Source organism: Lutjanus erythropterus, chromosome 14 (genome assembly GCF_056507025.1).
Source record: "Lutjanus erythropterus isolate fLutEry1 chromosome 14, fLutEry1.hap2, whole genome shotgun sequence".
Lineage (NCBI taxonomy): Eukaryota > Metazoa > Chordata > Actinopteri > Lutjaniformes > Lutjanidae > Lutjanus > Lutjanus erythropterus.
Window position 1 is genome coordinate 35,380,521 of NC_139330.1, and position 14,897 is coordinate 35,395,417.

The following is a 14,897-nucleotide window of genomic DNA, read 5'->3' on the forward strand; positions in this document are numbered from 1 at the left end:
ATGGATGCGTGTCCATCTAGATAGTTTTGGAGATTTCAGCTGTAGAGATGTCTGCCCTCAAATATAATGGGATTAAATGACACTCAACGTGTGGTGCTCAAAAAAAATATATTTGAAAATTTCAAAAGAGGTGTGTTTTCAAATATCTTGACCCGCTTACTCAAAATAATCCACAGAGCTTGTCAACAGGAACTACTTTGTTTCTGCAGTAGAATCTACTGTGTCACGGGTCTGTGACCCAATTTCATATAAGTGGTTGAAGATGGACAGATATCGAACATTCAGAAAGTTATATACCTATATGTGGGCAGACAGATTTTGCTGGATTAAACAACAAAAGCAGGTCTCTGTGGTGCAAATGTTGGCTTGTTCTCAGATTAATTCTTGACTCATTTGATCATCACCAGAAGAAATTAAGGCCTAAAAAGATTTTAAGGGACTATCATTCAATATGAAATGAAAACGTTGGTGCCACTGCCACAGTTTGATTGATCTCCTGTGGAGTCCTAAAGGCTTTGAAGTTAAGCTTCTGTCCCAGTCGTGATACAATAGAGCCCCACCACGAACCATTGCTGTGGCTCCTTTTCTCTGTGAGCTTTGATGTGACTGTTGCTTTAACAGTGAGGCAGTCAGGGTGTGGCAGCACGGCTCTGTCACCTGCTCAGGTATGTTCATGCATTCTTAGACTGACCCAGGATCACTGCGAGCTCACCTCTCAGCAGACTTTTCATCAGAACAGCTCAGTTCATATAGTGAGGTACGGTACACTGTGTGGGTTTCAGTAAATTTAAGCTATGGAGCGTCTGAAGTTGGTCCTGCACTACTTCCAGTCCAACTCTGAGTCCATCTCCAATGGTATCTGTATCATCCTGGCCCTGGTCAGTGTCAAACTCTACACCAGCTTCGACTTTAACTGCCCCTGCCTCCCTCAGTACAACAAGCTGTACTCTCTGGGGGTGATGATCGTCCCGCCCATCATCCTCTTCTTCCTGGGGGTCCTGGTCAACAGACACACAGGCGTCATGATGGACGAGTGGATGAGACCTATTGGGAACAGATCCAAAAATCCTGCTGTGGTCAAGTGAGTCAAAGATCTTTCATTTACTGAGATGGTCTCATATGAGACTGAGTAAACTAGGGTCATGTTCAAAGTCATCTTATTTTAGATTACAGACACAGCGAGCTGAAAATGGGAGGGTAAACACATTTCAGCTGACTCTCAAGGACTGTCCAGTGATCCAAATCACAGAACCCTGCAATGACAAGTGACAAAACAGCATAATAATGAGGTACTGTAGTGCTGCAGAGATGACCTGCCCTAAAAATCTTGCTCTCCAGATGAAAGAAAACATGTTTGACCCCAACACATATCACATCATCGTGATTTTAATCGTTTGTTTTTCAGTGAAAATAAAAATTGTGATGCAAAAATTATTTTTCCTGTTAGTTTTATCACATATTGTAATTTTAGTCAAAATGATTGCAATATGACTCTTTTTTAAACCATACTGTGCAGCTTTTCTTGTGACAAGTGAATTGAAAGTATTGGTACCAGTGATAATAAAGAACATGGGGATTGCAGGTTAAAGCCCTTATTGATTTTCCTCATTCAGTCCAGTCCAATCATAATCAGAGAAGGAGTCCTGGACATATTTCTCCGGTTACTAGTTATTACCTCAACCTTTTACTATACAAGTACAGCATATGAATACAGTCAGTACTGCAGGTCACAGGCAAGGAGTTTTGTTTTAGTTTTAGCACAGCTTGGATTATTTGAATAAATGTGTCCTTAAGTCATATGACATTTTAAATGACAACACAAGACCATAATATGAGAGAAAAAGTAACACTGGTGTCCATACTTGCTTTATAATATATATAGTAGGCAGATATTTTAGAACCAATATATCAAGAATCAGCAGTAAAAGTACAGAAGTATTTTCATCTCCATGTAGTTAAATTATCAGTGGTCAGCTGAGCTATAACCAGGGCTGGGTAGCACTATTACATGTTATCAGGATTATGTAATCAGATTACAAAAAATTATTTATTTATAATCAGCCCAAACGACCAAATGTCTAATTAGATTATAGTTACATTGACAAAGATAACCTGATTACATATTTGATTTCACCTTTAAAATATGGCAATTATGAAACGTTGTTTATGATAGATAATGCTCTAGTAATTGTAATAAAAAGCACATCTGACATACAGAGTTTCTCCACAAAAAAATCTCCTAATGCAAAAATGTATTTTATTTGCAATGACAATGTTTTAAGATATTTAAAAATAAAAAGAATGTTTATGGGTATATTTTTTATGGCTGTGCCAATTTTCAAGTGTAAGGTGCAATACTTCCAATGATTTTGAAATAATCCAAAATTAATCCAGAAGGATCCAGATTAGGTTACATTTTTTGCAATCCAATTAATTATATTACTAATTGCAAATATTGCAATGTAATTTGTATTCAGTGTCTGCCTACACAGTAATCCGACCCAACTCTGGCTGTAACCTTTCATCCATGAGTAGATGCACACTTCCCTCTGTGCAATGATACAGTTGGCAGGTGTAGTTTGGTAGAAAGAAAAATAGTTCCTCCATGAAACTGCTCATAACAAGGTATGTGGACTATCTTGTACATACATGATTTCTGAAAAAGATACAGCTTTTTCCAAGGTATTTTGGTGCTCTGATATCTCCAAAACTCAACTCACACCAAAACTATCTAGATGGATAAATAACGAATGTGTTTTTCATGCACTTGCTGCTGACAACACTGTTTTTTTTGTAGCAGGACACTGTGACAGGCTAAAGATGATATTTGAGGGTCTATTAAAACTGGTCTCTTGTATTCCTGCAGGTATCTGTTCTCAGCCATGATCCAGAGGGCCCTGCTGGCCCCGATGGTGTGGATCCTGGTCACTTTGCTGGATGGAAAGATCTTCATTTGTGCTTTCAGTGTCAGTGTCAACCCTGAACTCTTCTCAGGTATCTATAAACACATTCTACATTCTACACAGAGAAATACATAATCAAGCATTCTAACCACAGTCTATACTGTTACACATGTCACATTATTGGTCTATATGATGTATCATGTGGTCTGTTTCCTCAGGTTTACCCAACAACACAGGTCTGGATGTGATCAAAATCATGGCCAAAGTTCCCTGCAAGGAGGACATTATCTTCACGAACAGCTCTTTCCGCAAAGCAGTGTCTCGTTACGTCCGCTGCTACTCACAAGTAAGCTGTTCCAACCTCATTAAGACCTTCAATCAGTGGTGTGTTCTGTCAGATCAGGTTCAGGGTTCATTTATCCCAAAACCCTGGTCTGATCAGAGAGCCACTGAAGTATGATAAGATGAGCCTATACAGTGATCAGCCACAACATTGAAACCACCAGCCTAATATTACAATATCGTGTAGTTCTTCTGCGTGCCAACAAAACAGCTCTGACCCATCAAGTCATGGATTCCACAGACCTCTGAAAGTGTGCTGTGGTATCTGGTACCAAGACGTTAGCAGCAGATCCTTTAAATCCTGTAGGTTGTGAGGTGGGGCCATGGATGAGACTTGTTGTTCCAGAAATCCCACAAATGTTCAATTGGATAGAGACCTGGGGAGTTTGGAGGCCCGGTCGACCCCTTGTCAACATCAGGTCACCTTCATTCCATTGCTCCATTGTCCAGTTCACCTTTGGCAGTGGACAGGGTCAGTGTAGGCACTCTGACCAGACTGCAGCTGCGTATATGTCTTATACACAGTGAGCTGCGATGCTCTGTGTGTTCTGACACCTTTCTATTACAGCCAGCATTCATTTCAGCAGTTTGTTGCTCTTTTGTGGAATCGGACCAGACAGGCTACCCTTCAATCCCCACATACATCAGTGAGCACTTGGGAACCCATGACCCTGTTGCTGGTTCACCAGTTGTCCTTCCTTGAACCACTTTTGGGTGGTTCTAACCACTGCACACCAGAACCACCTCATAAAACCTGCTGTTTTGGAGATGTTCTAATCCAGTTGTCCTGCCATCACAGGTGGGCCTTGTCAAAGTCACTCAAATCCTCACGCTGCCCATTTTTCCCACCTCCAACACACCAACTTTAAGAAGAAGATGGTTCACTTCACTTCACTTAATGTTATTAACCTCACCTGTCAATGTTTTCATAGGTACATTTGAGATAAGCAGGCCTGTGCATCCATCACAGAATCCATTACGGTGATTGCTGCACAATGAATACCGGTTAGATCTGACTAGACCCTGACTTGCTCTGATGTCATGCACACGTGGGCAACGATAATGTTACGAGATCAAAGTGGCCTCAATTTTTAGAGCCACACATTGAACTTGTTCGCCACTGACTACAAACACTTGTCTGTCATCTGATTGATGAGCTAATAGGCTCTGACTGGCTCTTAATCTTGACAACAAACAACCTGTGTTGTATAAAATCCCAATGTTATGTATAACTGTAATATTTAACACTATTAGTCTTATGTTGTGCAATGACGTTTTAATCTGTTAACTAGCATATAGGCTAGTTTGTGGCTGATAATAATAAAGGTTATATTACTTATATGACTATGACAAAAAAGAGAGGATCATGTGACAGGAGGGATATCTCTACTATTTCAACTTCAATCAGCGATCAAGAGTGCACTTTATTTCTTCAGCTATGAACGTGAGACTACAGGTAGGCTACAGGTCATCTAACAGGATATTAGTGTCTCTTCCAGTATTTTCTCTGAAGTCTGCTAGAAACTGTCCGACTTGACTGCAGCTTTTTGTCTCCACCTCCTGCTGCAGCCGATCTCATCTACTTTCCAGTTTGCAGTTCATCTCAAATGAGCCTAATGTTGCGGCTGATCAGTGTAACTGTTCCTTCTGCCCATGCTGGCGGTGAAGTGATCACTTCCTAATGCTAATAGAGGACAAAATCTAGTCTCTGTTCTTACTCTCTCTGTAACAGTCTGTGCAATGACAAAGAGGGTTTTTTTTACTACAAAGACTAAATTTGGAGGCTATCCATTTGGTTTTGATCATTCAGTTTGTTGAAGCTTCAGATAAAAACTTCTGCACAAAACGAGGACTAGATTTCGTCCCCCATCATTTATATTGGAATTATTTTATGAAGGGAGAGTACAACGTTGTCATAACTGATAGAATCAATGGCCAGGCAACAAAATTAGTTAGAATAAACCAGAATGATCCTTTAATTCTTGCAGAAAGTGTCTCAGTGTTGCTCCCAAAAGGATAAAAATATGAGGAAACACACAACATACTCAACATAGTGCCTTTCTGTAGATTTAGTATATAAGACCACGCCTAGAATCATTTGTAAAAGAATTCTTGTCCTCTGATCACACACCCTCCATATGTGGAACTATCAGGAACAATTGGTGCCATTGACAGATGCTGTGGGTTCATCACAGTCTCTGCACCAAATGACTGAGAGCTTTTGTTGTCTTTGTGTTGCTAACTGTCCTCGCCCTGTCTAGGCCATCGGCTGGTCCATCCTCCTCTTCCTGATTGTCCTGGGAGCGCTGGGACGCCTCGTCAAGCCCTGCTTTGACGACCATGCCACCTTCCTGCAGACGCGCTACTGGAGCAACTACCTCGACGTGGAGCAGAAGCTCTTCGACGAGACCTGCGTCCTGCATGCTCGGGACTTTGCCCGCAAATGTGTGGTGCAGTTCTTTGAGGACATGAGGGAGGACGCCGTGCTCCGTCTACCCCACCCGACCTTCATCGTGAACTCCAGAGACGAGTGGGAGGATGAAGAGGAGGAGAGGCTTCACGGGATATCAAAGCAGGAGCAGGTGGACCAGCTGCTTAACAAGTGGTACTATTGTAAACCTGAACTGGACGTGACCAGGATCGCCCACAGACCCAGGACCTGTGTCACCTGGGAGGACAGAGACGGGAAGACTTTATACTCTGATGTCTAGGACACACTCATCATCAGTTCACTAACATTTAGCAACCTGTCTGATGTGGATTACCTCAGTGGAGCAGTGAGCTTTGCTAAAGCCAGACTCATGTCTAAGCTCAATAACTGATCTGCTTTCAGAGACACTGTTTGAGCAGAGACAGCAGTGGTGAGGACTATGTCTTATGCTTATGCTTAAAGGGACAGTTCACTACAAAATCAAAAATACATAATTTTCCTCTGGCCTGTAGTGTTATTATTTCATCTAGATTTATTCGGTGTGAGTTGCAGAGTTTTGGAGATATCGGCTGTAGAGATTTCTGCCTTTTCGTCAATATAATGGAACTAAATGGCACACAGCCATTTGAAAAATTTGAATACCAGTATCCCTTTCCAAAAATCATGACCCAGTTACTCAAGATAATTCACAGACGTTGTGAGCAGTTTCATGTTGGAACTACTTTCTTTCTTACATTTTTCAGTAAAATTTGGGGTTTATTTGCAGATTTCCAATTTTAAAATACATTAAAAAATAAGAGAGAGAGAGAAATTCAGTACCATGCACAGTGTTCACACATTACAATACTTCAGAAGTCCCACAACATCACTCTGGCCTCATTAAAACAGATTCAGTTGCCAATTCATTATCATGGCCTCTACTGAATTTGCACTGGGTGGAAATTTATAAATTATTTTTGTCTTTCAATCAACCAATCAATTAATAAATTGCACACAATAAACCTAACAACAAACATAAAACAATGTAGTAGGCTACAAAATTTTATCATATTTTATAGTGTGGTAATCCAACAGTAAAAGTAAGTAAACAAGTTCAATTACTTTTATATTGTGATACCTGGATTAAGCTACTGACTACATTTTTAACAAGTAACATCAGAATAGTAGTAGTATCAGAATACATTTTGAAAGTAACCCTCCCAACCCTGATCTTTGGGTCTCACAGATATAGTGGAGGGTACAAGGAAAACAGGTTGGGAACCACTGTGTTAATGGAAACAGGCACACATATATTTTTGTATTCACTGCAGATGAAGTACAGTATCTAAATGACAGAGGTCTTTGACTTGATTCTTTCTGGACTATTAAAAACATACCTGCTCTTAGGGGCAGCCCATGTCGCCAGAGTCATTTGACTGTGTTAAGCTGGTTTTGCATACAGGTTGACATGGAGCTCCAGACCACAGACTGAGGGAAACATGCAAATGGATATTTGGCGCTCTGTGTATGTGTACCCTTAAAGAATCATAACAACTGTGCAGCTCCCCTCAGGGATACACAGTGATTTAGCCTCTTGTAGCTGATTTAGCTCTCATCAACAGGTTTCACCTCAGACATCGTTCCTCATTCTGATGAGACTTTAATTACTAGAGATTTCGATATTCACTTGAATAAGGCTTTGAGTCCTCTGTTAGTGATTCCTAAAGTTTGGACTATGGCCCACTGGTGGGCAGGGGTGGAAATAACTAATTACAAATATGATGATATATATGTTGCAAGGTGAGATGCAGGGAAGCATGGTCAGACTTGAAGAGGACAAAAACATTACACAGGCAGAAGGTTATGCTGAAAAATTAAGCAGACTTTTATTGTTAGCATACATACACATACACTTTGATCTCATTACTCAGTTTAGAACAAATCTTTTGCTGTTCTTCTTAAACCAGTCCAGTCTCTCTCTCACTGCTCTCACATATACAGCATGAGAGCCGGCCTGCCAGTTCAAACTGGCCTATCAGGTCAGCTCTGCAGGAAGGAGGGTTGACAAGATTAACTGTTTTTTGACTGATTAATTGTTTTTCTTAGCTTGCTCATACCAACAAAGCCTCATTTCATTCTTCAGTGTGTTATCATAAATACCATACATTCAGAATAAACAAATCATTTGAGTATCACACAGTATTTGTCTTAATTACTTCATCATTTCATCACTCATCCTTTTGGCCAATCAATTTTGAGAATCCACCTACTCCTACAGCACATAAAAGGGCTATTGTTCAGGTGTGCTCCCCCTTTAAAAACCAGCACAACATGGCCTCCATAAGGACTCAAACTCTGACAGGTTATGGCTTTGATTACAGCATGATTTTAATATATTCTTAAAGGCAAAGGCAAAGGCAACTTTATTTATATAGCACCATTCAGACACGAGGCAATTCAAAGTGCTTTACAAGAACTTGGAAATACGTTAAAATAAAACATTAAAGGAACATTAAAATTGCATTTGAGGTCATTAAGACAAAAGCTAAAAAGTAAGACAATAAACAGTAAAAAACATTACAGAAATTGCATTTAAAAAGCAAACATAAAAGTGAAACAACAGAAAGCAACAGCAGACAAATATAAAAACAATAGCTACATATTATCCTAAAAATAAATTACATATCCACTTCACTGGTAGGCTGCAGTAAACAGTAATGTTTTAAGCCCTGATTTAAATGAGCCAACAGTTTCAGCTGACCTCAGGTGTTCTGGAAGTTTGTTCTGCAGGTGGGGAGCAGAGTAACTAAAGCTTCACCTTGTTTGGTTCTGATCCTGGGAACACTGAGTAAACCTGTTCTAGATGATCTGAGGGGTCTTGGTGCTTCATAACGTGCCAGTAAATCAGATATGTATTTAGGCCCAAGACCATTTAGTGCTTTATAGACAAGTAACAAAATTTTAAAGTCTATCCTTTGACACACAGGCAGCCAGTGCGGTGATTTAAGCACTGGTATAATGTACTCCACTGTCTTGGTGTTGGTGACTCTAGCAGCAGCGTTGTGGACGAGCTGCAGTTGTCTGATTGATTTTTTACTCAGACCTGTGAAGACACCGTTACAATAGTCCAGCCTGCTGAAAATGAAAGCATGAACAAATTTTTCTGTATCTTCCCCAGACAGAAATCCTTAAATTCTTGCTATGTTTTTAAGGATGTAGTAGGCTGATTAAGTAATTGTCTTTATGTGACTGTTGAAATTTAGGTCTGAGTCCAGAATGACATCAGGATTTCTGCCTTGATTTGTAGTTTTCAGTGTCATGGATTCAAGGTAAGCACAGACTTTCATTGTTGTTGTTGATGTTATGATATTCCATAATTTGAGCAAAAGGGAGCATGTAGATGAATAGAAGAGGCCCAAGGATGGACCCTTGAGGAACTCCACATCACAAAGAAACTGTGTGAGAGAATCTGGCCAGAGAATCTGCTGCTCTCCACATCAAGAGGAGCCAGCTGAGGTGGCTCGGGCATCTATATCAGATGTCTCCTGGGCGCCTCCCTGGGGAGGTGTTCTGGGCATGCCCCACTAGGAGGAGGCCCCGGGGAAGACCCAGGACACGCTGGAATGACTATGTCATCCAGCTGGCCTGGGAACGCCTTGGGATCCTCCTGGAAGACCTGGAGGAAGTGTCCGGGGAGAGGGAAATCTGGGCGTCCCTACTCGTACCTACTACAATGCCAACATGACTGTCAGATGCAAAGAGTTTCCAAATTTCTGCCAACATTAACATGACCTTCACATGTGTTACCCTGAGCTGAAACAAGATTTCAAACTGAAGCAGTTGTTGATCTCTTGCGGCCTCTAGTGGCCGATTAAGAAGAGTGAGAAGTCAGCTGTCAGTGGTCGTATAAAACAGAGAAGTCAGAAAATAGAATTACTGCCTCACAGTTGTTTGTCTTCACCAACCAGTCAAGCGAAAGTTTACATCCATGTCTGTTCAGAATCATATAATGTCTGTAGTGGAGACTTAGAAGAAATTTTATATGGAACTTGACCTTAGAGTTTTTGGATATAAAATGTCATCACCTCATCATTTTATACTATTAGATATTTGTGTGTAATTTTGTCATTATTAGCATATAAATTCTTGAGTTAAGGTCAAACGTGTTCAGTGAGGTAACAGTGACTTTTGACCACTAAAATTCCAATCACTTCATCCTCGAGTCCAAGCGGATGCTTGTACCAAGTTTGTAGAAATTCCATTCAAGCATTTCTGAGGTATCGCTCTCACAAGATGGGATGGGAGCAGATTTGTGATGATGTTGTCATGACGCTGTGAACCATCATCTGTTTTCCTAAGGTAAAGCTTTCCATTTGCTGAGCCGTTGTTACCAGTGATGTGACTGGCTGAGAGTATTTGATAACCACTGCCACTGATCTATACACATACACATACATGAACTTTCTAATGTTACTCTGCATCCTTCTGCTGACACAGCACAACAACGTAGACATGTGGGTTTCAATACTGCTTTAGTTCTTGTTACAGTCTGTTATCATGGTGTCTCTCCCATCTCATATAGTGTTTAGGGGGGTACCTATGCTAATAACAAACAATTAGCCACACCCCTCTAGTTTATGATCAGGTGGGATTCATTCAGCTCACCTGAGTAAGAGCAGATTTGGATGGTTGAGAACATTACCAGAAAACAGTGGCTGGCAATGAATTTCACACCTTGGCCTTCAGTAGTGGTCCATCTGAATCAATCCACCCCTCAATAACTATTTTATGGCTAGAAGAACCATCTTATTATGCAGAAATGCAGTATAAAGAGCCGTTGCATCGCAGATAGATAACTTGTGTCGCCAGAATAAATGCCTTTACTGAAAAAACAAACTCGGGGTGCACAAGTCTCCTTCTCCTGCAGCTACAGCTGCAATACACATAAAAAAAGCATCAATAATAACCTCATAAAATTGCAATATTATTTAGGAAAATAGCAACATTTTACTCCCCAAAAATCCTGATTATTTGTACACAAAATCCATCCTCCTTTCTTTCCTCAAGAAGAGTTCAATTACTCTGTCGTACAGATTGTCCGTGCGTTTCAGTTCCATCAAAAAGTCCTTTTCTATCACCATCAAAGCTAATGCTGAAAGTCGAGCCTGCCCTGTCGTATTTCTGGCATAAGTTTTAATTCACTTTAGGGCTGAAAATGTCCACTCGACAGAAGCAGTGGACACGGGGATGGTCACCGCCAAACACACAAATGTGTACAGCTGCCCCATGCTCTCACTCAGATTTATCTGCTGAAGGAAGTTACTTGCGTCTGTCGTGTCATCCACCATAACAAACGGTGCTTTATTAACTTCCCTTCTGATCTCTTCTCCCATCACTTCAGCAATAGCAGTGATCAGGTCATTTTGTATTTTGCCTGACGTCCCACTAAACACTTTATTAGTGGACAGGTGGTAATGTAAATCTGTGTTGCTCTCAGCAATGAGAGAAAGAAGCTCCACATAGTTTCCTCTGTTTTTGGATCCAGCGCTTTCATCCTGTCCCCGAAATGAAAGTTCCTGCTTGCCCTATCAGTCTTTTTAAGATTTCCCTATTTTTCTTCACCTTTTCATTGTGGAGCTCCGTTTCCCTGCGCACTTGCTCGCTCAGCTGTAGATCCACTCTGGTTTCCCCAAAAGTTTTGGAAAGCACCGTTGCTTGTAAGTGTCCGGCAGTGCTTTGGTGTCTCGTTGCTGCCTTGGTTAGGCAAGTCAAATTTACAAACCCAGTGTGGCTCCAAACACCATGTTGATCAGTGGCAAATAACAAGCACTCCCAGCAATACAATTTGCAGTGTTCCTCAGAGCCTGTGAGCCAGGGATACCGCTCGTAGTTAGTGGACTGAAAGTGGTGGACATATCCTTTACCCAGTTGTGACAGGCTTACTAGCTTCGGAGTTGCCCGACTTTTCTTAACGATGTCCAGCTTTTCTTGAAAAGTCCGTCTTGCAAATGGCTTTGACAATAATTCTGCAACCAAATCCATTTCTTCTCCTCCTTCAGCCATTGTGGGTTGACAAAACAGCTATTAAATCAACACAACAATATTTTTGTTCGTGCAGCTCGCTACAGATGCAGTTTGCTAACTCTGGCTAGTACACTCCCTGACTATCCAATCAAACGGTGTGAATACGCTGATGTTACCGTATGCCTGCTAGAGAGTCTTGCTGTCGCCAACTCAAAATCTGATTGGCTGAAGCAACAGTTTGATCGACACTTATTTTATACTACAGGGCCCGCAGAACTGATTGTGAAGGCCTTCAGGCAGATTTCTTTGACCCTGGCAACAAATGATGGCTGAAATGTGATTGGTTAAATGCTTTAATATGAAAATACATGTCTGGAAGCAACGCAACCAGGAGTAAAGCTATGAAAGGAAGCGGACAGACCATTTGGAATTATTTAATAAGTATTCATGGACAAAATATGATTAACATCAGCCTGTGATTCAGATATTTTTTACGCCAGCAGAGAAGGCCCTGCAGGCCCTGACGGCCCACCACTGCCAGAAAATATAAGAGACAGTTTAAGAGAATGTTACTGCATGAGGCCCACTGTGTCATATACTTGTATTTGTTAGTGTATGTTTATGTAAGCACACATATACTCTACACATATACTATGTATGCAGCCCTAAGTACATACATTTGTGAGTGTGTGTGTGTCAGAATAGTGCTGGTTCTTTAAGTCACCAGCAGAGGGCAGACAAAACAAATTTATCTTTTCCTGACTCTGGGCAAAGTGACATTTTGCTCAGCAAAATGCTGCTGCTCCTGTTGCTGCTCTGTGGAGTTCAGCCTTGTTGAATTTTTAGTGTGAGATGCAGTTCTTTAGAGTGATGGCCACAGAGACGCTGTAAACATTGAAGCAGAAGACACAAAGATTAATTTATTTTGCAAATCTGTCTCAAAATGTTATGATTTAGTCATCATCTGAAAAAAAAAAAAATTTTTTAATTCTTGTTGCTGTTTGAGATGCATTTAAATTTTTGAATTGTTTTTATGATATTAATTAATCACTTATAATAACTTACAATATTTAAGTAATGGCATGCTCCAGACACCATACTGTGGGAGCATATTACTTTCTGCCTGTTGATAGTAAGTAGTAAGTAAGTAAGTAATGTTTTTTGTCATAAAAATAGATCAAGTAAACAAAGTTTGAAGAAACTTATTTTTTCAGGGTAAACTTTAGGGTGTGTTACCTTAAAGCAACAGAGAGTTATTGTTAACATTTTAATAAAATGTATCTTAATACTGATGAAAAATATTCAGTTGCCTCACCAGTTTAAAAGTTATGCCGTTACATATCCCATGACTCTCCTGCACACACATGGGCTCGGTGCAGCCAAAAGCGCTGATGGAAAAGGCCCAGTGCAGTGTGTTATTTCAGAGCAGTGGGCTTTTGTTTTCAGGATAACAGGCTGAACTCTACATTGACAGACAACAGCTGATCAGCTGACTGTGGAGGACTCAACCCTGCTTGTTATTGTCAATTTACAAGGTTGTGAAACAACACTCGCTTCAATCATAGATTGTACATTAAACATTGTACATTAATGTACCATCTATGTTGTACTGTTAATGTATAATCTATGATTGTAACCTGCACTCCAACTTGCATATTTCAGTTCACATTACATTCTGCTCAAAATATATATTCTGTTGCAAATTAGTTGTAAACATCATTTCTAGGGTGCCTATAACAGAAAAAATGACGTTTTCTTTTACTGGTCTGTTGTGGTTGTTTTGATCAATATGGCGGCACGCACAGGCGCAGCAGCTAGGAGCTCTCTCAAGTGGCATAGCATTTTCACATTTCTGGTGATACTGTGTATCTTTTTTGCACTATCACCGTTCAGAGGCGTTTCAGTACAGCTGTGCTGAACTCCTCGAACTCGCTGGTTGCACACACCATCTATCGGTGTGTGGGCCCGGCTTAAGGCTAACCCTTTCAAGCCTCTGCTTCCCACCATCTTCCTCTCTAAGGCCCGGTCGATCAGCAACAAATTGGGTGAAATACGCCTGAGACTGGCGGCACAGAGGACCGTAGCCAATTGTTGCTGCCTCATATGCACTGAATCTTGGCTCGACTCCACCACTCCAGATGCGGCTATTGAGCTAACAGGCTTCACTGCCTACCAAGCCGACAGGACAACGAACTCGGGTAAGAAGACCGGCGGAGGTGTGTGCATCTACATTAACAACTCGTGGTGTACACATACTTCTGTGGTGGAGAGACTATGTTGCCATGATGTGGAATTCATGCTGCTTAAATTAAGACTGTTTTATCTCCCGAGAGAATTTACTGCTGTGTATATTCCACTGGACACTAATGCTAAGTTAGCGGTAGCGCAGCTCCACAACAGCATAAACAACTGCCTGGTTGCACACCCAGACAGTGTCTTTATTGCAGCAGGGGACTTTAATCACGCTGACTTAAAGGAGAAGTGTGTGATTTCCAGTGGCATCTAGCGTTCAAACCTTAGATTGCAATTAAGAGGATTTACCCCGACACCGCCCCTCTCTCACCAAGAGTACGGTGGCCGCCAGTGGACAAAATGGCGAGCGAAAGCTATCTCACAACAAACTACAATTATGTGTGTAGGATGAATTACCTGTCCAGCAGAAAACAGGCAACCTCGGCATCACTGTGAAAACGTTTGTCCTCCATCAGTGATTTCCATCGTGTAAACGCTATGCCGATGTTGATTCGTGTTTTTGCCGTTTCCTGTCATGCTTGCGTTTACTTTCTTCGCGTCTCCGCTTCTTGGATGACGGGGATTCACTGTCCGCTGCTTTTTGTTCTGGTACAGTGTATGTATGATCCTCCATTTGTCAAAACTATGCCAGTCAAGGTTCACAGTGCTAAATGGTCTGCCAGCAATCACCCGCGTCTAACCTCCCCGTCTACTTCCGTGTTTACGCTGCGGCGTCTACGTAAGGTCACCATGGGCTTTCCAAGACTCACTGTTAGTGCAGTTTGTCCGCTCTGCGCTGCCATAGACGGCACAGGATGATGATCTCCGTAAGTCGACCCGACAGTATGTATGTCTCTTGGCAAATTAAAAAAATTCACCAGAAGGATTAAGACATAATTTTACCATGATTTAAAGCATGACCAAGAGGGGGCTTAAAAAAAATGTCCCCTGTTGACCGTCAAGTCCCCTGCTGGTGAATGTGTAAC

General features: G+C 41.2%; 1 protein-coding gene across 1 annotated transcript; it reads left to right on the top strand.

Annotated features, from left to right (window-relative positions):
- The first annotated feature begins 775 nt into the window (after positions 1-775).
- Positions 776-6,744, top strand: calhm3 (calcium homeostasis modulator 3). The gene is made up of 4 exons (XM_084736275.1): positions 776-1,081; positions 2,867-2,994; positions 3,122-3,249; positions 5,507-6,744. Exons 1-4 carry the CDS (start codon positions 795-797, stop codon positions 5,954-5,956), a joined length of 993 nt encoding a protein of 330 aa, XP_084592401.1. The 5' UTR covers positions 776-794; the 3' UTR covers positions 5,957-6,744.
- The last annotated feature ends 8,153 nt before the right edge of the window (positions 6,745-14,897 follow it).

Bases quoted from the DNA above. Each gene is read 5' to 3' on its own strand.
- calhm3 (XM_084736275.1), top strand. From the start codon at position 795: ATGGAGCGTCTGAAGTTGGTCCTGCACTACTTCCAGTCCAACTCTGAG. The intron at 2,995-3,121 runs GTATCTATAAAC...CTGTTTCCTCAG, and splicing joins CAACCCTGAACTCTTCTCAG to GTTTACCCAACAACACAGGT. The intron at 3,250-5,506 runs GTAAGCTGTTCC...CGCCCTGTCTAG, and splicing joins ACGTCCGCTGCTACTCACAA to GCCATCGGCTGGTCCATCCT.